The sequence below is a fragment of the Euprymna scolopes genome, chromosome 44, assembly GCF_053919585.1.
Source record: "Euprymna scolopes isolate OS-2025 chromosome 44, ASM5391958v1, whole genome shotgun sequence".
Lineage (NCBI taxonomy): Eukaryota > Metazoa > Mollusca > Cephalopoda > Sepiida > Sepiolidae > Euprymna > Euprymna scolopes.
In genome coordinates, this window is record NC_136525.1 from 21,084,597 (window position 1) to 21,108,665 (window position 24,069).

At 34.6% G+C, this 24,069-nt stretch overlaps 1 protein-coding gene across 3 annotated transcripts in view; it reads left to right on the top strand.

Moving 5' to 3' along the window:
- Nucleotides 1-24,069, top strand: part of LOC145268726 (uncharacterized) — a 285,381-nt gene that overhangs the window by 98,945 nt on the left and 162,367 nt on the right. Inside the window, exon 1 of one of the 3 annotated variants that reach the window (XM_080124295.1) lies at nt 3,723-4,086. The exons of the other annotated variants lie outside the window; for them this stretch is intronic. Coding sequence (XP_079980421.1) covers nt 4,043-4,086 — 44 coding nt within the window. The 5' untranslated portion in view covers nt 3,723-4,042. Of the gene's footprint in view, nt 1-3,722; nt 4,087-24,069 lie in introns of those variants that run through there. 3 annotated transcript variants of the gene reach the window in all.

Sequence of the window (24,069 nt, forward strand, 5' to 3'; positions counted from 1 at the left end):
AAGTATGAACCAAATTTAATTAAATAAATAAAAAGAAGTTTAAAAAATAAATAAATACACGCTTTATTAAAAAAAAAAAAGTGTATGAAATATTAATAAAGTGAAAGAAAACCTTAGAGAGTAGTCATAAATTAAAACCCGTTTACGCAGGGTCCACGTTCCCCGTGAAGTACCAAAAATTGTCTTCCTTTCGTTGTAGTTATTGTGTTAAACCTATAAGCATCAGCGTTCAGACAAAAAATAGAAACGTTGACTTGGGTCTGAGAGTTTTGAATCGTGTGACCGGCAGAGCAATCATCCTCCACACTGATGATTCCAGGAAAAGGATGAAACACGTGTATATGGATAAGAATTTAATGATATTTATCTTCATATTGATGTTATAATGAAATGGACGAAACGAGGAAAATCCTGTGTAGTCTAATTGCCGTATACATTTTTATATACATTACTAGTTAGCTCTAATCACATATTGAGCACTTTTGAAGTCAATACTGAAAATCGATACATATTATATATCTCCGTAAAACATTTTATGTGGACACATGAAATAATATGTGTACGTGTGTATATATCTATGCACATATATATTATATGTGTGTATATCTATTATATATAGGATCCTGGATATGACCTTAAACTATATCCGATGGTGAGGCCCCAGTTCGCGGGCTTTGCGGGGTGTGGAGCCATCCTTTAATTGCCATTGCTCCCGGGTCCACTCTGACCCGGAGTGGTAGTACCTGTTAGGGTCCCAATTATGGGTTAAATAGAAACTAACTCGAAAAAAAAAAGAAAAAAAAAAAACAAATATATTCTATTAAAAACTTTTTCTTCAAAATCACTGGATTCGGCATTAAATAACCTGAAAAGGGTTGATATGCCGTAAAACAAAAACAGCCAACCAACTATCTATAATGGATGACATCACAAAAAAAATCACAGCAACCATTAAAGTAGATTTAAGAGATTCTTTATAATGTCATAGATTCTGAATTAACAGGAGATGATGTCGTCCTTTTGTAACTTTCCAAAATCATTGGATTCGGCATTAAATAACTTGAAAAGGGTTGATATGCCGTAAAACAAAAAACAACCAACTAACTATTACATATAAGTATTGCATATGTATCATATGGTTGTTTTTCCTGGGGATGGGGCATTCTACCGGGTGCCAAACATTCTCCCATTAGTTTAGTTACTCCAACCGAGAGATATTTTTAAGATTCTAACCTTCCCTTTTAGTGCTATTGTTTGTATTTCTTTTGCACTTGGTTCACCGGGTATATTCGCCAGATAGTTTTTGAAATTCTTTTTCATTAGTCCAGTTACTCCTATAATGACTGGAATGATTGATACCGTCTTAAGATTTCAGTTTCTTTTCATGTCGTACATAAGTCCTTGGTATTTTGTTATTTTCTCCCTCTCTGCTCTGTTAAGGCCAGCATTATTAGGGACGCTGACTTCAACTAAGGTTGCTACATTCTCCTTCTTGTCCCATATCACTATGGCAGGCTTAATAGCCCCATTTTCTAGGTATGTAGCTGTAGGAATTTCGTAGCCATAGTGGATGGTGTATGACTTATTTCCAACTGTTTTTTCTGATAAACATGTTCCCAAGATTTGCTATTACATTGGATATTCAGGTTTTTACACATTTTCCAGTGGAGATATTTACATAATCCATTGTGTCACATTTGTATAATAGCCGTCCCCCAACAGGATTTTACAATTGGATGTCAGGTGGCTCACACTTTCTACCTCTGTGTGGCAGAACTTGCTCTTGTTGTTATTGCTAAGACCACTCATCTTTTTAAAAGCATTGGTCATCAAGCCTTGATCTTGAGCGGCCATTATCATTCTCTCCTGATCATAGTGAAGAGTGAAGAGGTCCTTTCTCAAGCCAATCTACAGAGCCTTCTTTATCTAGATATCCCGTTGATAGTTCATCAAGGAAATACTTGGCACGCTGATGGTTAGTCCATTCTTCCAGTTTTCTGCAGTGGAACGTCTATGTTGGTTGTTTTTGTTTTACGGCATATCAACCTTTTTCATGTCACTTTATGCCGAATCCAGTGATTTTGAAGAAAAAGTTATATATATATATATATATATATATATATATATATATATATATATATATATATTTTAAGTCAGTTTCTGTTTAACCCATAGTTGGGACCCTAACAGGTACTACCACTCAAGATCAGAGTGGGCCTGGAGCAAGAGCAATCAAGGAGTGGCGCCACACTCCCCAAAGCCCGCAAGCTGGGGCCTCACCATCGGATATAGTTTAAGGTCATATCCAGAACCGAAAGTCTATGTGTACGTGTTTATAATATATATATATGTTTGTGTGTGTGTATGTATATATATGTGTGTGTGTGTATATATATATGTGTGTGTGTATATATATGCGTGTGTGTGTGTGTGTATATATATATATATAATGTGTGTATATATATATGTGTGTCTGTATATATAAATATATATATGTAGATGTGTGAATATATAAATGTGTATATATAAACTATATAGGCGGGTATATAATGTACATACATACACACACGTGTATATGTGTGTGTGTGTGTGTGTGTGTAAAATTACTTTCATCCAATAGTTTAAATCGATGGGTCAGAAAGTAATTTATTCTTTTTCAACTATTAACAACGGCTGGTAACAACGAAACGGAAATGCATTCTGGCGGATTTAATCTCGTAATATATAATATGCATTATGCTCTCGTATTTTTGATTTCCATAAATTACTAATAAATCAATGATTCAGTATGTAATTTTAGGAAAGTTACGTTGATCTGGGAAATCCACGCATACACACGTGAAGTTGTCGCATAAGTTTATTGATATGACGGACAGAGATAATAGTACTCTTTCTACTACTGGCATTACCGTTTTTCTCTTCACCTCTTTCTCTTTGCCCTTTTCGGTAGGAGTAAATTTTAGTATCTGTGCTAGTACTTTTATCTTTTCTTTTCGCGGTCTGTGAATGAGAAATCCTTTTGAACTGAGGTAATTTTTACTTTTGGTGTAATCCAAAGGGCTTCTGTTATCCCCTCATTAAAACCCGGCCTTGTGCCACACTTTGCCCCCGCAGGGTGGCAACAAAATAGGAAGCCCTCTCTTTTATTTCAACTATTTTATTTCCTTTTCCTTTCACTCCGTCTCTCTCTTTCTCTCAATTTCATTTTCTCTCACCTTCCTTTTTCTCTCTTTCTCTTCCTTCTCCTTTTCATTCCTTTTCTTTCTTTCTTTTACTCTCCTATCTCTCTCCCTTACTCCCTCTCTCTTAACCCCTTCTCTTTTAACCTCCTCTCTCTTAACCCCTGTTTTTAGTACTCCTCCTTCTCACTTATCCATCCTCTCTCTCTCTTTTACCCTTCTCTCTCACACTTTTTCCTCATCCTTCCCCCTCTCTGTTAATCTACCTCTTTCTCATACCCCTCTGTTAATCCTCTTTCCTACCCCTCTTTTAACCCCCCTCTCTTTTCTATCCCCCTCTGCCTCTCTCTTTTCCATCCCCCTCTTGCATCTGTCACCTTACACGCGACTACTACCACTACCACTACGACTACTACTATTATTATTTATTATTATTGTTATAGTAATTACTAGTAGTACTACGATTTTCGCGACCCCCCCCCACTCACCTTCACACATATTGTCAGTTGCCGCCACCGCTGAAGCTGCTGCTGCTGCCGCTAAAAAAAAAAGTACAAAAATACAAACATAATAATAATAGTAAACGTTCCATTTAGTTTTGGAGAAGCCCATATTTATTCTCACTTTTATTCTGTTTCCAGAAATAAAAAAAAAAAAAAAGAAAAAAGGCAGGCTTGGTCTTTTTTTTCTTTTCATTTTTTTTTTTTTTCGTTAAAGTTCTTACCCCACCTCCATCCTCTAAGAACAACAACAACAACAACAATTATTATTATTGTCATCATCATCGTCGTCATCATCATCAACCTGAGTGTTGATATAAACGCACGCACTCCAGGGTCTTTAGTAATTTTCAAATATTCGCTATGGCTAACGATAGGAAAAGGGATGTCCACGGGGCATTTTCAAGGTAAGCCTTCTTTAGTATTTTTTTTATTTTAAAATTATTATTATAAGATTATTTTAATCATTATTTAATCATCATTTCTTTTTATATTATTTTAAACACTTTATTTGTTTTGTTTATGAGGCAACAGTTTAATTTTGTTTATATCTGTATAAATGTTGGGTTGGAGCCTTGTAAGGTACGTAAATTTGTTAAAATTCTTTTCGTTAATATTTATTTAAGGATATGAAAAAAAAAAATTCTTCGAGTAATATATATAATACGAATATCTACTTTTTCCTTCCCTTCCTTAAAGAAATTATATATATATATATATATATTCGTCCTACGGATACATTCCACGTTTTTCGACGGGCGAAAAATATTGGTTTTTTATTTATTTCTTTAAGAACAAGTTTATTTAATTAGAAGCGCTGTTTTAATAAATAAGTAAATAAATAAATAAAACCGCTACAAATATATCCTTGAGTAGTTATAACGTAAAATTATTTAACCTTAAACAAAGTATTCTTTATTTACTTCGAAACGAAACCCACCGAATAAAATTCCAAGTTTTTTAGGTACCCGTAGAGCCCTGCCAAAGTAAATACGTCACTCAACTTGGTTAGTCATGAAAATAAATACAAATAAAACTTTAAAAATAGCACAGAATTCTATTAATATTTACTTATCAAAGTTAGAGTAACTATTTCTATTTGTTATTGTTTATGTCAAAGATAAAAATAAAAAAAAGTACTTGCTTGACGTCAACATATAAAAATAAAAACTTGTTTACTTTAATAATAGGGGCGCCCCGTCAGTTTATAGGCCCACAAACAAAACTATACTCGGCATTTATTTCTGATTTTTTTTTTAATATAGGGTACTTATACAGATTACAGACCGTGTTATTTTAGATAGGATTTTCGGTGCTCCGCGCTATTTTTTTAAATCTTATTTCCAAGTTTAAAGTTTTCTTATTTTTTTTATTCAATTGTAAGGTTAAAGTACAGAATAGGTACAAAACACCCTCCCATGTTAAGTATGCCTTTTTAAATAACATTATTTCAGCACGGATCAATAAGTGCACTACCGGATTTTCAAGTTAATTTCCTTTATTATTATTGTATCGTTTGTTTATTATTTTGTTAGGTACAGAATACGTTTAAATTTTAAATCTATTCTGTACTTTCACCTAACAATTTTTAAACTTAATAATACTTAATACTTTTCTAAATATTATTTCAGCATGGTCCGTATTCTGCAAGTACCAAATCCAAATTAAGCATTTGGATTATTCGGATTGCTATCCAAAATAATGCCTTATAAAATGGTTGACTTGTTTACTATGTCGTGATTTCGTGACCCTTTCGAATTCGAAGTGAATTTTGAAACTGTTGATTGTGAATAAAAACAATTTCCGGGTCGTATAGCAGTTTAAAAGTACATTAGAGTATTCGGTTTGCTAATATAATATTAGAGCCCCCCCCCCCCCAACGTTTCGGCCGATGTAATCTCCGGCCTTCTTTCGGTGGATCTCTTATAACTTTGGAAACTTTGCGTCGAACTCGGTTTATTTCGAACCGAATCCTTTTCATCTGATCCAGATTGTCGAGTTCGGCAAAGATTCGTAAGTTCAAAAGATATGTGTACTTGAAAAAGGTCGGAGGTTTTCATCGGTCGAAACGTTGTGAAAATGACCAAGATAAAAATAACCTTATCCCCCCCCCCAAATACAGTGAACTTCTGGATACTTGTGCATACTGCATCTGTTACCGTGCTGAAATAACGGTATTAGTTAGAAACCCATTTTTAATATTGGGAGGGTTTTTTTTTTTTTTTTTTTAAACCTTCTGTAATTTCATCTCACAAAAAATATCGTAAAAATTGAATGACTTGAAAATCCTATTTTAAAAAAAAAAAGCGCAGTAACATACAAGCACCGACTTTTGTTTACATACTTTAATTTAATCCGGAATTCGAAAATAAACTTTTTTTTTCTTTTTTTTTTTTTTTGAAACTGCTGATTATTTAAAGAAAAAAAATCGACAATTTTCAAGACTTGAAGTTTACTTTCGCATTCCAAATGGTCACGAAATACTAAACAAGTCAGCCATTTTAAGTCATTATTAATAAGAATGCACAAAAATATGGCCGATACGTATTTACTTTGTAATCCATTGAAAATGATTTTGAAGCCTTTAAACTGTTGACTAATAGAAATTAATTTTTCGTCGCTTGAATTAAAGTTTACTAGTAAAACGTTGGTGCTAATGCAGAGTGATCGATCCGCGCTATTTTTTAAAATCATATTTCCACGTTAAATTAAAGTTTTTTTTTATTTTTATTTTTTTATTTTTATCATCAGTTGTAAGGTTAAAGTACAGAATAGGTACAAAACACCCTCCTCTCCCCATGTTAAGAATGGCTTTTTAAATAACGCTATTTCAGCACGGATCGGATCGATCACTCTCTGCATGAGTACCAAAACGTTAAATATTATCTTAAAGTCAGCTCACGTTTTTTTAGGAACAAAGTGTAGTGTAGTTAGTACCTGTACATAATTTGTTCTGAGTGAAAATGTTGGTTCTTAGGCACTTATGTTACCGTGCTATTTTTTTTTTTTTTTTTTTTTAATATTTTTAAGTTAAATTCAAGTTTTACGATATTTTTGGTAAATTTTTACGGCATGCCCCCAGCCCCCACTGCCCCAGACCCCGACCTCTCCCTCATGTTAAGAACAGTTTTCGGAATAAACCCCCCCCCCCAACCTCAAAAGCCATTCTTAACATGGGGTAGTTGGAGGTGTTTATATTACGCTGGGGGCAGATCGTACCATTACATTTTTTTTTTTTATTGAATTATTAAGTGAAAGTACAGAATAGTTAAAGAAAAAGAAACCTTTAATGGCTTTCTAAATGTCATTATTACAGTACGGTAACATAAGTACATAAGTACCAAAATGTTTATAATTTATGCAAATAAATTATACCAAATGTAGTCTCTGATATTACACGGCATCGTTTTCGTCCTCGTTCGTTCAATCAATGAGAACTCCTTCTAAACGGAGGCAATTTTTTTTTTCTTTTATCCAGAGTTACACCTTTTCGACAGTTGGACCCACACACCCTAACACGCACGCCTTAAAGAAAAAACTCAACCTCTGCTCTCGTGGGAAGTCTAAATATGAACAAAGGGGGGGGGCGTTTTTCGCATGCGACCCCGTCGTATAAAAGTATACATTGTTTTCTGAGTTATTGTTCTCTCCTCGGTCACCGGAGAAAATCCTTCTGAACCGAGGCAAAAAATTTTTTGTCTCAAATTCGGTGCCCGTTTTAGGGGGTGGGCATGATTGTATATCGCCCACGTTAAAAACCAACCGTGTGTATAAATGTTCGCCCCTCGTGGGGAGTGAATAGGTCGATTGAATGGGATTTCTTTCTCATCCAATGAATTTCACTAATCGTGCGAGAATGTTCTACGAATGTTTTGGTTAATTTTCGATTAATTATTGAGTCTCCAAATGGATAGCCATTTGGAGACTGCCATTGAAACTGCCTTTTTTTTTTTTTTTTTTTTTTTTTAACCCTCCAAACTTCAAAGTAAATAAACTTTAAATAAGTGGAACCAAATCTTATCCAGGTAGAGCAACTTTAGTTAATTTTAGGGTAAGATGTATTTAAGTGTATGGTCCGAAGAACGCAAGGCGCGAAACTGCTAGTTACCGTGCGTGGGCTCTTGCTTGACTCTTATAAGCTCTATCGCCGATATCGAGCCCTCTTCATTCTAAAAATAGCGTACTAATAAACCTGTGTGTGTGTGTGTGTGGTGCTGGTGCTTACTCGCTATGAGTTAACGTGTTAGCTCATATGCAAAAAAAAAAAAAACGGGTGGTATTCCCAGAAATCTGAGTGATAGCAAGTTCCCTCGGATTACTAGGACTCTCCGTTTCTTTCGATATCCCCGTTGCGAACTACTTGGTGTTCTCGCGACAGCTGTTTACCATTCTTTTTCTCGCCGGTAACAGCTGTTGGATTTATTTTTTTTTTTATCATTGATTGCTTGATTTATTATTATTGCTAGCAAGAACACCTGATGTTGCTTGGGATTCGATGAGGATAATGTTCATACATTTCTTTATAATTTTTAAATAACAAAAGAATAATAATTATTCATTAAATGAAAAAAAGAAAAAAAGATACCTCCAAACACCTACCTCTCCTGGTTTCGTGTTCTCGTTGACTGGTTCCAATATGACGGATGGATTTACTAGAACGTTGTATTAGAAAGTGTGCATCCCTGAAAAGTCTTTAAATATTGCTTTTTTTTTTTTTTTTTTTTTTTTTTTTTATAATCTGGTAGATTAGTGTCCAATCGATAATTCACTAAAAAATTGAAAATTAAACGCTATTAATAGAAATTAAATTTTCACACAGTTTGTGAAATTCATTAGATCTGTTTCTACCAGTATTTTTAATCTTCGATTTGAAGGTGATTCTCGGGGCTCGACATGGCTGTAAGGAAACCGACAGTTTTAAAATTTTTTTTTCATTCTAACTCCACATACCTGAGTGACACTACTATTGTTTTGAAGTAAATAAACGCTTTAAAATAAGTTAAAATTGAAAAACATTAAAAACTCCAAGTAGGTAGAAGAGTAACTTATCTTACTTGCGGTAACATGCATATACTTTTTGAGATCACTTCCATCGTCTTCCCCAGAATGTTTTTTTTAATCAAAATAGGATATATTTGCAGTTTTAAAAAACGTTATGGCTTTACTACCCTTTTACGTTTTTTTTTTTTTTTTTTTTTTTTTACACGGTGATCACCACTTATCAAGGCCCGGAAGCCACTCAGGGATAAGGGTTATTGCAAGTACATTACGTTAGTGAGGAGATTTGATGAAGTGTTTACTTAAGAGGGCGGTTCATTAGGAATTTGTTAACATTAGACTTGAAGACATCCAAGTTGTAGTCTGGAGGGAAGCAGGCAGATGGAACAGAGTTCCACAGGCGTGCAGTTCTAAGAAAGAAGCTTTGTTCATGAAATCCGCGTTTTGATTTAGGCAAAGATATAGAGTGGGGGAAATTTTTCACAGTAGATTCAGCTAGACGGATGTTTTTCGTGAAAGATTGACGATGGGGGACTAGGGATTGGAGTTCAGACGAGCACCTGCCATGAAAATAACGATAAAACAAGGATAGAGTTTCAAGTCCCTTCCATTGCCTTCTCTTGACCAGTCATCACGCACACATAAGCTTTTTTTATACAATAACTGTTGCTTTTACAGCAGCATTGCTTTCAATAAAGCCTTCATGTGATGACTCTGGGTTCAGGCACGAAATCGGGGCCGAAGCATCATTACCACTACCCCAGAGCGCCCCAGTAGTTTCTCCTGATACCAAACTTTGTTGGATTGTTGTCAATCTGTGGGATTGCCATATACACGATGATACAGACAGAGCCTTGTCTTGTATTTTCTTTATTTTCTCTTGTCTGACGTAGGCAGACAAACGATTATTCAAGAAACGCCCCTATCATAACAAAGAACCTACTGCTGATTTTGTGTCTGGCTTTTCGACTTGTGTGGTAATAAAACTTCTCAAATGCTCTTGTGATGTTAGGATGTGTAAGGTGTTAACTTTGGTTGAAATGGCCTGTTCTTTCTTTCATCAAGTTATTTCGATTATCGATACTTTTTGAAGACATTCCAAAACTTAAGAACACTGCCAGAGGCACATAAAGTACCTTTGTGAAATTTCATAAAATAGGTAGGGTTCTACATTGCTAGTGAAACAGTCGCATTTGCGATTGGTTTTCCTACAAATAATAAAACGCATATCTTTTGGCGATTTTTTTTTTTTTCAGCGACAGTCTTCCAAAGCTTATTACTGAGTGAAAAATTTTTTCAATTTTTTTTTTTATTATAAATCGATCAAAGTCAAATTATTTAAACAATAAAAGGATTAATAGAACAATATAGTCTTTTTCAACGAAGGTTCAAAAAAACCGTCTGAAAAAATATAAATGTTTATACTTTCCAGTCTCCACATAAAAGTTTTGCATTACACTTAAAAAAAAAAAAAATACAGAAAAATTTTCCGATGTTCGTACTCGTCACGGAACGAAATTGTCATATTCCAAAATTTATGTAATTTGGCTAGTAACTGTTCTATTTGCCTAGTAAACAAAAATATTTAGTTGTCAAAAGTCTACTAAAGATAAATTTATCCATACAGCCCTGATAGGCCAAATCGTTTAGGAGTCCTTAGGGAATGAACTTATAAACACACAAAATTCCTTTTATATAATGTAGATAAAGATATTTATAGATTCGGAATCGGGGAATTTAGTATGGAATTAGTAATTCTATCAGGATTGGGAAAAATATTGAAATCGTCCCATCACTGTAAGTGGAACGGACAAGCAAAAAAATGTTGTTAGACAAACTTTGATTAATTTTTTGCATTTATAATTTAAGTACAATTTCGGGCATATGGCACCGCGGCTTGCGCATATATGGCGTAATCTAGATATACAAATTGTCATGAACTCTATGCATTAAATTAGGCTGTATTGTGTCTCGTTTTTCAGCATAGACATGGGACTTTACATGCCCCCCCTCAAAAATAATAATCGAATGGGATTAAATCGAACGAACGAGGTGAACAGTTGACAGGTCCATTTCACAAAAATTATTCATCAAATAATTTTCTCTGTAAATTGATTGTATCATTTGCAAACGCTGCTTGAGTGTCTTACTTCATGATGAATTGCCAAACCAAGCTGAACTCAGAATAACTGATAGTTGTCAAATCTATTATTAAAGAAAATAGTTGATTTTAAAGTTCGCCGCCTCTAAAAAATACACTGTGTGTATGGGGGGAGGGTCAAAGAAGTATATGAGAATTCTTTAAATGGAGGCTTTTCGATATAAAAACTACGTGCAGGTGGAGCTTATATCCCCTAGACCACCCCCAAGGTATACCCCTATACAAGATTTCTTAATATGCCTATTGCAAGACGTCGCATTCTTTTGTTACCTAGCATTTATCTTCCTCTTCTGATGAGAAGCAATAGGCTTCGAAATGCCTGGCATAAAGAGCATTTATAACCCCTATACACTATATTGTATTCCCTTGTTTCAAATGATCAATAAATCTATATATACCATAGTATATATAGCCCTATTATCAATATATTTTCCTCTTGTATGTATGTGTATTAGTTTTGTAAATTCAAATTTAAAAACTGAATAATTTTGTAAACTTAAATTTCACGGCTGATGGAAGCATACGGGTTTTACTTTGTAATTGTGCGACCAGCAGTAACTTTCTGCACTTAGAATATTTTCCTGTAAAACAAAAACTCTTTTAACGCATTTGTTAAAAAAAAAAAAATTTTTTTTATTTATTTTTGCATTTTCACCCCACACAAAGCACAGTGCCACTTTGATGTAGGGGCTACTATCTTGGACATAATTAGCAAGGGTACTATGTTGAGCAGCAAGATGTCTCTTCGCATGACACTTGAACTTCGTTCAGAGCAGTCAAGGAAGAATGGACCCGGTAGAGAATTTCAAAGTCTAGCTGTTCTGGGGAAGAAACTATTAGAATAGGTTTTCTGGCATCTGGGGATCTTTACTGTTTATTCGAGGGATTTTACGTTGAGGGGATACATGGGCTTGAAGTTCGTTGGAGCACCTACCACTAAAATGCTTGTAAAACAGGCAGAGGGATACTACATTTAGTCGATGGGACAGAGGTTAGAGCTGACAGTGTGGGACCTATTAGGTTGATGATTCTTTTGAATCCTGTTTAAAAATGAGATTAGTAGCGGATGCACCGGATGAATATAAAATTCGTTGCATATTTAGAATTACACTTATTTAAGAAAAAAAAAAGAAAAATGAGAAAATCTTTGGTATACGTACTTGTCACCGAACGAAGATGTCGTATTCTAAAAATCACGTAGGTTTGGCTAGTAACTTTTCCATTTAGCTAGTAAACGAAAATATTTAGTTGTCACAGGTCAACTAAAAATAATTTTTTCCGTAGAGCCCTGGGAGATTATTTTATGTTAAATTTATATACGAAACTAATTTCCAATTAATTTTGAAAACATTTTCTTTCCGACCAGCTTTTAAGGGTGTTTTACACGTAATATCTTAAAAAAAAAAAAAAAAAACGTAGAATCTAATATATATATATATATATATATATATATATATATATATATGGCAGAGAGGTAGCTGATGGTATTAATTTAAAAATACTAAAACAACTTATAATAATAATACTGTCACTACCCGACGTTACCTGGGATTCATTTTTACTTTCCATTTTGTTTTACTTATCGACCCCCACCGCATCTTTTGTTTTTACTACCATTTTTTATTTTTATTTTATTTTATTTATTTTATTTTTTACATCTTCAAAATAAATGAAGAGAAACTTCATTTGAGATTTTTTTTTTTTATCTAACGAATATATCGCATGTCATTCAAAAAATCGGTTTTGCAATGAACTCTTTCTAATTTCTTATTAAATGAGAAAGGTAAATCAAAAAATTTTTAGCTTTTGTTTTTAACCACAAATGGTATGGAATAAGATCTCTTCTATTATATATAAAAAAAACAAAAAAAAAACTGTGTGTGTGTGAGAGAGAGTTCCCTATGGACTCAAAAACGGCTGAGTCGATTATTAGAAAATTTCACACAAGGGTAGTTTACGTGCCTGGCAGTGTTCTTAGATAGGTTCTTTATTACCGCACAAGCCAAAAGGCTTTACATATAAAATCAAATGAACCTTGCTCCTGGTGCACTGCGATATGTCTCCAATGAGAGCTAACAATCAATCGATTTGATTGAAAAATGGACGATTTCACCGATTTTGATGGCAATAAAACATGGGAGTGTGAAAAATTCATTGATAATCATTCAATCCCAGGTAACGTTGAGTCACCCTGCTAGTGTGTGTGTATATATATTAGGAGGTATATTTAGTGTGTATATATATATATATATATATATATATATATATATATATATATATATATATATATAAAATGAAAATTACAATTGAATTTACCAAAATGATCCAAGATGGTAAAATTAAAGTAAATTATAAATATTAAAGAATTAATATTTATAAAATTATCTCAGCCAGATATAAAAGCTCGATAATACCAAATAGGAAATAGAGCTTATAATATGAGCAAACAGTTAATGAAATATGTTAAAAAACACTTTGAAATGAGTTAAAAACATTTAATCTGAAAAGGAAACACTAGATAAATGGATAGTCCTTAATCCGCGGAGTTTCGAAGAAATACTTTCCTTCTCATCAGAGGGTAGGAATTAGCAAAATGCAGGATCGGATTTTGCATGCAGAAGTATTTAATGAAACAACAAATAAGTCAAAGATCTTACTTGAAAACAAAATAAGTTAAGCAGAGGGAATATGGTAAAGAAAAAGGTGATTACACTTTGAAGGTGATCAAGGTGATTTGACTTATTTGTTGTTTCATCAAATACTTCTGCATGCAAAATCCGATCCTGCATTTTGCTAATTCCTACCCTCTGATGAGAAGGAGAGTATTTCTTCAAAACTCCGCGGATTAAGGACTATCCATTTATCTAGTGTTTCCTTTTCAGATTAAATATGTTTTAAACTCATTTCAAAGTGTTTTTTAACGTATTTCATTAACTGTTTGCTCATATATATATATATATATATATATATATATATATATATATATATATATATATATAATCTCAGAAGGTATATTTGGTTTTTAAAAAATGGGAAAAAGTGCTCAATATTTTAGAGCTAAATGTTTTTTTTTTTGTTTTTTTTTTTTTTAAATCATTGCAAATTGTTTCAATCGACAGGACAATATTATCCTGCGATCTCTTCAGATAATTCAAGTCATAGTAAATAATGTGTGTGTGTAAAATAATATGTATAGACGGCAAAACGGCCGCGCGCGTTTCGTTTTATGTCCAAGAAAGGCTTTTTTTTTTTCTGGGGAGGGGATTACTATGTTTTAGAACTGTTTATATACTCCCGAGATTATAATATCTACGATTTGCGAAGGGACGTCGTCTCTAGATTCATTTTGATCGACTTTTATAAAATTCACGTTATTCCTTCCTCTCACGTGTTTGTTCGTGTTTTTCATATAAAAGTGAAACTAATCGGGCAACGCCGGGTACCGCTAGCTATACACACACACAAGTATATTCCCTTGTCTCATTTTACTTCAGTCGAAGTTCTCCAAAAAAAAAAAAATCAAAAAGGGCCCCAATCTTAAGGATTAATGCTGGATCTTTATACAAGATGCATAGATACTCGAATATGCCATTAAATCTCCCTTGCGTCTCAAATCTTCCTATTTACAATGCCTCTCCACCACGGCAGACACCAGGGTCGATTTTTAATGAGAAAAGTAATAAAAATTAAAGATTGTCTCAATCGTGAAGGATTTGTCATCCACTGTCTGAGAACAAGAAATTGAAGTGTAGCATCTTAAGAACAGATACTACACTTTGAGGTATTTATTTGCTCCCCCACTGAGAAAATTAGGCACAAGGCCGATTTTTAAAGTGAGGAGTGAAGGGGAAATGGGGACCAACTCCCCGGGGAGTAGGGGAGCTGGATAGTGACAATTGGTATGAAGGGTTGCCCCTACATTGACCAAGGTCTTATATGTGGGGTCGCCCCCACATATGGTCTTTGCTTGCAGTATCTGCCGGAACAGATGGTATTTATTTGCTCCCCCACCGAGCAAATTAGGCACAAGGCCGATTTTTAATGTGAGGAGTGAAGGGAGGGGGAAGGGAAAAAGGGGACCAGCTTCCGAGAGTGTATTTATTTGCTCCCCCACCGAGCAAATTAGGCACAAGGCCGATTTTTAATGTGAGGAGTGAAGGGAGGGGGAAGGGAAAAAGGGGACCAGCTCCCGAGAGGTGGGAAATGGGAGCTGGTTAATGGTCAGGCATGTGGGGTTGCCCCCACATCTGGTCTTTGCTAGTCATAGCTAGTAGCATCTGCCGGAACAGATGGTATTTATTTGCTCCCCCACTGAGCAAATTAGGCACAAGGCCGTTTTTAATGTGAGGTAAAAACCAGCTCCCCTAAAAGTAGGCAAAAAGGGGGCACTCTGGTTACCAAAAATAATAATTGTCCCAGTATAGAGGGTTTCCCCTCCATTGACTGGTACAAATTATCTTAAGTGCAGCATCTGAAGAACAGATACTACACTTTGATCTTGTCCCGGTTGAGAACATACTTTTTCTCCCCCCTAACTGACCAGTTAAATATGTTGCTCTGATCTCTTGGTATTACTGGATTCCAGGACAAGAATTCATTTAGCCTGCAGTGTCCAGGTTGTTGCTATAGGCAATATCATTTGAAGATGCACCGTTCCTCATAAAAGTCAGTGTGGGTTAGCTGTGCTGAGGAGATCTTATTGGGCCACGAATACAAAATGTAATTTTGAATATTTGGTCAGGGTTTACTTGTTGGGAAAAGTATCCTCATGCTAGGTTGACCTGACAAACCTTTTGTACAGAGAGACATTCGAGGATAGTGTCTAGTGGGTATTAAAGTTCTCTCCAGTAGGCATTCAAGGTGTGTGTGTTTGTTAAAATCGGCTGTTGCATGTGCATCTCTTACCTCCGACTTTTTTTGTCAAATTCTATTGAATTACTTAAAGACTAGAGGGACCTGTGCAAATTCCACAGGGGACTGATCCATATGTAATATATTGATGTTGGCATTCTGTAGATGTTCAGCGTAAATGGAGACGCTCTGATATTAATTAGTAGCTCTTTTGTTAAAACTGCAGAGGTGTTTATCCAAGCTAGCAGGGACGCCAGGTCATAAAATACGCGTAAATATATTTTAATTCTTGCAGATTTCGTATATACAGGGTCACCCCTCCCCCCAAAAAAACAAAAACAACAACAAAAAAAAACCCAGAAACATAGAAAGTATATCTAGAACATATGCTGTAGAACTGAGAAAAAAAAGCCAAAGACCTTAGTGTGTTTTGATGTGATGTTTGACAGAACACTAAGAAACGGGGCCTAATTATGGTTGGGTTTTTTTTTGTTGGGGGGGGGGGTCACCCTGTATTATAGAGTTAATGTTATATCGATTTTATATATTATAATAGTTACGATTTCAAAAAAAAAAAAAATATATATCTGTATGACGTGGGTTCATCAGCTTGAATCGAAACCGAGTCCCAAACTTATATATATATATATATATATATATATATATATATATATATGCTTTAAAAAAATTTAATTCACCTACCATCTTTTTTTTTTTTTTTTTTTTTTTTTTAGATCGAATAAGTTTATATATATATATGAAAGAAAATCATTTTCTTTGATTATTGCAGTGTTAATAGGAAATTGTAGCCATCACAAAACTGATATTGATAGTTCGAATGGAGTTGTTTCTCCCCTTATTTATTAAACTTGGCGAATCAAAACATGACATAAAATTTGATTTTTTTTTTTTTTTTTTTTTTTTTTTTTTACTACTTGATCAATTGACGTGATTTTTGGAATATGACATTTTCGTACCGTGACGAGTACGTGCATCATGAAGATTTTTATCTATTTTTATTTTTTCTTTTCATTAGGTTGGACTTGCAGTTAGTATTACGTATTATTAAGAATACACTTCATTCTTTTTTTTAAATTCGTATATACACTTATTACCAAAGGTAGTCCTTATAAATATGACGTCATATAATATTAATTATGATAATACTAGCATATTTAGTTACCAAAATAAACCCTTTTCCTCACATGTCCTGTGTAATACTAACTTGATTTTAACTTCAAAACTTTCATGTTATAATCTTAAAAACCAGTATCACTAATACAGAATTTTAGATCCTCTTTTTGAAAAAAAATCTTTTTAATGTTAACCAAGAATTAAGTCACCACTACCCCTTTCTAAAATTGAGATTCTACTTAAGATGAATACATGTCAATAGAGGCATTACAATTTTACGAAAAAAAGACCATTATTTTAGAAATTTTACTGGGGGGGGTACAGTAAAATGATTATCAATTTTAGGTCATTAACTTTTTTTTTTAGGTGATTACGTGTGGTTTTATGATTTCGCCCACTGTTTGATTTACTGCCCTAAAAGTTAGAATGTCCGGGAAATTGAAGATTATTTTACGTTAACTTTATATGCGGAACTGATTTTCCCATCTAATTTCTACAACAATTTTTGTGTATGTGTGTGTGTGGGGGGGGGTCTTTCCGTCAAATTTTCAGTGTGTTCACAAATAATCCCCTAAAATAAATAGACTTTCAGTTTTAGTTCTAGGATATATATATTTTTTCTTCCAAGTAGGCATGTATGTAATCGCCTAAAAAAAAAAGTCTTATTCCTAACGATTCAACGAAGGGTGCTAATCTACAAATTTACCAATAATAATAAAAAAAAAAAAAAAATAACGCTAACGTTAAGCCTCCCCCCCCCCCGCCTTATAAAGCCATAGTCATAAAACCGTTAGCTAATTAAGGCTACTAAGCTAATTAATGAACGCTTAAAAACTTTTAAATATCACGATAGTTAGCCAACACAGAACTCCGAAACTGTGACAGTGATAAATAATTCATTCATGCAATTCTGAGCCAGCACGTTCTTAATTTTCTTATCAATTTGTTCAAGCCGAGAATGGAGCATCCTTCCGGATGTCAAACATTCACCCGTTAACTCAGATATTCCAGCCGAGAGATCTTTTTAAGATTCTCACCGTCCTTTAAAGTACAATTGTTTGAATCCCTCTTTCACTTGGTTTATTGGGTATATTTGCCAGATAGTTTTTTAAATTCTTTTTTATGAGTCCAGTTGCTCCTATGATGACCTGAATGATGGAGATCTTAAGATTCCAGTTTCTTTTCATGTCGTACACAAGACCTTGAGGAAATCGGCGGTACGTCTCTGAGCAAACACCAGTATGATCATGCGGTCTAATGTGAACGTATATTGTTGCAGGTTAGGTCTGTTCAGGTGAAGTACAGGGCGGGGAAAAAGCCATGAAATAATCTGTAGGCAACAGAAGAAACTGTTACATTCTGCCGAGTAGACAGCAGATATAATCCAAGTAGATCCTATACTCCAGGGAACGTAGTATATCTGATAGCGCGACGCCGTAGACTCTCAAGAGCACCTTGCTTGGTCCATGCATCTTTTTCACCAGTTGTAAGATTGTCACCCCCCCCCCTCCCATTTCCCGTCCTTTCCAAGATTGCCTGTCTCAAAGAAGTGCGCTCTAAATAATCTGCAAATATCACTAAAAAAAACCTTATTTTTAAGAACATTCATTGCAAACTATTATTTTCGTCTTGGTTGTTTCGCGACGTTTCGGCCAACTATTCCTCTGGTCTTCGTCGTGAAACAACAACTAAAAAAGATGAGGATAATAAAAAAGATGAGGATAATAGCCCGCAATAAATAATATTCATCTCGATAATGAATTCCAATTAAATAATATGGTGTTAAAAAAAATTCGTTCTTGTTGTTGTAGTGAGGACGAACATTTTACAAATGTTGTTTCATCTTTGTTGGTTTCATTGAATCATTTGTCAAAACTTTACTACAAATGATAACTCCCTGGGGGGTTTTTCTTCTCCATTTATGCTGATGGATATGAATCCATATTCAATATATGAATGATCATAGTTTTTTTTTTTTTTTTTTTTTGATATTCATGATGGGCTCCGAATTCTGTAAATAAAAACAAGAAAAAGTTAGAAGTATAACTATTGAAAATTCATCCCCCCCCCCGACCACCCAAAATTCACCTCTGGGGTGAATTTTGCCCCCATTGAGAACCTATGTTCAAGAGAACCAGAACATCTTGCCAACTTCGGCAAAGATTAGGGACCCGTATTTCAAGTGGGAAAGAATCGTTGTCTTGTAAAGCCTAATATGAGCCAAAACACTTCACACAATTAAAGGGTATGTGAAGTAATCGTGGTGTGCAAGCTAATGAAAATGAAATGGAACCTTTGGGTCGCCCTCAAATATGGTTAAAAGCCATTCGTCTTCAATGAGTAGATTTCAATGCGTTATTTTTTCAACAGTTTATTAAATAACTCGATTTTACCCGGAATTCAATCTAATTAAGAAGAAAGAAAAACACAAACGCACAACGAAAATTACGTATTCCAAGAAACACATAAATTGATACAGTATTTCTTTCTTTAAATATATATTTTTTAATCTGGTTGAATTCTGGACTTGCTAACCTAAAGTGTTGATTTGCTGTTAAAGAAAACTCATGTTATGTAATAATTGACTATTGTCTTTAGTGAGACTATATTTTTAACTAGCTGTATTTATCCAGTGTTGTCCGGGGGAGTGGGGCTTAGAGAAAATAAATTTTAACCACCGATTGCCATATGGCTTGTAGCCCCTTTCCGGGGATCCAAAGTTCAAGCTCTACATGCTAACATTCGTAGATAAGATGAATTGATTCAGAAATACATAGAAGATGCTGCCAAGGGATCGGAAGGAGAAGGTAAAGCCTGGGAGAATAACCTCCACGGACCGAGTCGAATCGTACCTTATTCCAACAAAGTATCTTTTCATGACAAGTGCTTGATTGAGCTTCAATTTATGCGACCCACCCTCTGAAAAATATTTGCAACAAGTAATTGTCTAGCTGTAACAACTGCCGATTGCTCGGACTCTATCTGTGGCTAAAACTTTGCAAAAAATTCCATGGGTAAAGTTTCTCTCCTAGAACTGTCCATCTGGAACACAATACCGCAGGGTTGCTTCTCAGCCGACTATAACAGTGGCTTTCAAATGAAATTTATAATACTATGTTTGTCTCCATATTTTCAAACTCTATCTCTTCTGAAACTAAGTCGCAGAGCGGCGCTAGGGGCCTCAAATGATTGGATTTTTTTATGGACCGTTCTTCTATGGGTCTTTAGCTGGTTAAAATAGTTTTTAAAAGGTCAAAATGAAAAAAATCATTATAAATTTTGAACATTCATCTTAGTTTATTTTTAATCAGTTCATATGCGTGTCACGTTGGTACAGTGGTAACGTCACCAGCTTTGAATGCTAGTTTTTCTTTGTTTCGATTCTAGCACCGAAATACTTTTTTTTTTTTTTTTTTTTTTTTTTTTTTTTTTTTTTTTTTTAAATCACGACTCTATAATAATGTGAAATCTGGACAAATTAAAATATCATATTTAAGCGTATTTTACGACCGGACAAGGTCGGGTGACCCCCCCCTCCTGTTCTTGTTGAGTCCTCCTCTTAAACAACCAACTTTTTTTTTTTCTTTTGTTTTTTTATATATATTCAATTTTCATCCCAAACAAGGCACAGTGACCCTTTTAAGTAGGGGGCTACTATCATGGACGCAAGTTGCAGAGGTATTATGAAGGGAGATGAGTAGCAAGATGTCCATTCACATTACACTTTAACTTCTGCATGTCAGTACAGTTGGGAAAGCAGAATCCCGGAAGAGAGTTCCAAAGTCTAGCAGTTCCGGGGAAGAAACTATTGGAGTAGAAGGCTTTCTTGCACCTAGGGATCTCTACTGTGTAGGGGTGGGATTTAACTGCTTGTTGGGTTTGTCGGGGGTATTTGTCGAGGGGAATACAAGTGCTTGTAGTTCCTCAGAGCATTCACCACTAAAATACTTGTAGAACAGGCAGTGATGCAACATTTCGTCGATGGGACAGAAGCTGAAGCAAAGATGACAGTTCAGGCCTTATCAGGTTGGGAACTCTTTTGAACCCTGTCCAGGAGTGAGGGACAAGTAGCAGATACACCAGCCCAAATGTGACAAAAGTACTCCATACATGGGCGAATGGTGGCCTTATAAAGGCACGGGATACTTTCAGGCGTAAGTAGTTTTCTAGCAAGGTAGAGAGAGCCCACCTTCTTCGCAGCAGCCTTGGTAATGCTCTCTATGTATCTATTCCAGTTCATGTTTCCTGTAAATGTTAGGCCGAGGAGTTTAAAGGAAGTACTTTTCGGTAATGTGTTCTTGGCTATTGCTATTGGTGGTAGAGAAGATTTCTTGTAATTATTAAAGGAAACAAGCTTAGTTTTGGCAGCATTTGAATATGACCATCCATTTTTGTCCCCATTCCACTACCGATTGGAAGTCATCCTCTAATGTTTCTGCCATTTCCTTAGATATGTGTTCATTTGTTTTACCTTAAGTTCCATCATTACAAATTATCAATTTGTTGTCTCTGCTTACCTGACACTCCCGGACAACATTGGATAAATAGTTATCCTTGAGTTGCCCTTGGGTCTTGTTAAGTAGTCACCTTTTAGTAAGTCTGGCTATTTTTAAGTCAGCGTTTGAGTTACCTGAATGATGTTGCGAATCTTGGCTAGCCTGACTGGAAAATACCTTCTTCCGCTATAAAAAAAAATAATAATAGTGGACAGGGGTGGGGAAAGAGGAGGGTATTTTGCTATTTCAAGAGCGCAGAGTCACGCACGCCTTGCTCAATTTATATAAATAAAATGTTTACTAATAGTATTTTCTTTTTTTACTTTTTATTTAAGTTTAGTTGTCCTAGATAAACTTTAATGTGGGGAGGGGGTAAAATGCAACACCTAAAATAGGGACACTTTGAATTCCGAGAAGAAAAAAGAATAATGTCGCTAAATAAAAAATGTTTACAGGTGATGAGAAAAATAAGGCATTTAAAATGATACTTATCATTAACATTATTACATTAATAACATTATTACACGAGGAGTCATTTCGAGTAAAGTTTGAATTTTTTACCCAATATAAACTAGAGAAATGCGTAAAATGCAAAAAAAAAAAAAAAAAAAACTTGATAAATAGTTGAAACAACTATTTAAACAATTTTTATTTTAAATTAATTTTTTAGAATGACAATTTAAACAACTTTTAAAAGTTGTTTAAATTATTTGTCTTGCTTTTTATTTATTTATTTTTTCTTTCATTTCAGTTTCACTCTTTTTGATCGAAAGGTCAAGGCTGCTTCATTGTATAACATAGTCGCTTTTAAATCAAATGTAAACACATTCCAAGATGGCGGCAATTTGTTTGAAAGCTGCTTCTAATTCTTCTAGACCGAGGCAATGTGTCCCCCCCCCAATTCATGGTGCCCCATTTTGGGGAGTTGCATTTTCCATATATATATTATATTAGTTAATGGAAATCGCCCCAAACAAGGCAAGAAGTCACTTGATATAAAGAGAAAATAAATACTAATTCAAGTAAACCTAAATGTAGATTCCATGAACAAAGTTTCTTTCTTAGAACTGCACACCTGTGGAACTGTGTTCCGTTTGCCTGCTTTTCATCTGACTACAATATGATCGTCTTCAAGTCCAACATTAACAAGTTCTTGATAAGCCGTTCCCCTTAAATAATTCAATTTACCAAATTTCTACTAACGATTACTATATTGTCCCATTAACTGCTGTTCACTCTTTAACCTTTATCCTTGAGTGGCCTTTAGACCTTGATAAGTGACTCCTATGTAAAAAAAAAAAGTCAATAAATTTGACATAGAAAATGTCAACTCTTTCTCTGTTTGTCAGAAGCATTGATGGAATTGTGAGAATAAAATAAAGGAAGCGAGAGTTAGGAGGCTGCATTAAAAAAACAAAAAAAAACAAAACAAAAAAAACAACAAAAAAAAAACGGCATTATGTTTAACCGTGTTTCTGTAGAGATAGAAGTTTAATAGGTACAGTTGGCCCAAATCAGCGTTTTCTGGAACAATGATCAGTTTTTGTTGCTCAAAATTGAACGAGATGCGGGTTTTTTGTTTTTATTTATTTTATTTTATTTATTTATTTATTTATTTATTTTTTTTTTTTAGATCATTGAGTTTGAGGCCACAACGACCTTTTCGTTTCGTTAAAACGAGAACAAAAACAATTATATATCGATTCCTATTATTCCGCATTAGCACGATTAGCCAAAAAGAATGGGGTGGGGGGAGTATGCTAATCGTAAAACGCGAACTAGCAAGGTAACCTTGTAATACCCGGGCAAATCTCTATTGCATACCCATAAACCTTCAAGTTCGAGATTTGTAATGTGAAATGTAAGGAAAATATTTTGGGTGATATATTAGCAGGGTTATCCTGTGTTGATCGGGTTAGTGTCGGATATCGTCATCTATAAAAGTGTGTGTGTGAGGACACTTCTCAACCTACATACTAAACGAGTTTTTGATCTACAGACTTGAAATTTGGTATATAGGGTATTCAGACATGTGGACAACTTTGATTAGGTTTTCATCCGGAAAAAAAAAGGTGCTGCTAAGGGATCAAAATTGAAAAATTGGTACTTGGGAGTCATCGGATTTTTATTAATTTATCAACTGTTTCACCACATTTGAAAACCCTTTTTAAAGATCATAGCAAGTTGATCTAATGGTTATCGTATTTGACTCGCAGTTTTTAGGTTTTGGTTTCACCTCGAGTACTTTTTTTACTTATAAGAAGTGAACTGTTTAGAAATGATAATATAAATGTGGGAGCACCTCAGGGGTCTATCCTAAGACCTTTATTATTCCTAATATTCATTAATGACCTCCCTGATAAAATTGTCTCCGAGATGGGTATATTTACTGATGACACCATGCTCTATAATAAGCACAGTGTGGGGGAACAAATGAACACATATCTAAGGAAATGGCAGAAACACTAGAGGAAGATATCCAATCTGTAGTGGAATGCGGACAAAAATGGATGGTCACATTCAATGCTGCCAAGACTAAGCTTGTTTCCTTCAATAATTACAAGAAACAGTTGACAAGGACGGACGAAAGAGGGGGGGGATGTCTGTCTTTGACACTTCCTGGGTTCTTTCAGTTCACCATGGTTTCCAAAGGAGTTAAGAGAAGTTCTTTAGGGGACAGATGGAATCAATGTATTCTGCAAGCTGATTTGTCAGTGTGCGGCTAAATCGCTTAGCATGGATATTGATTT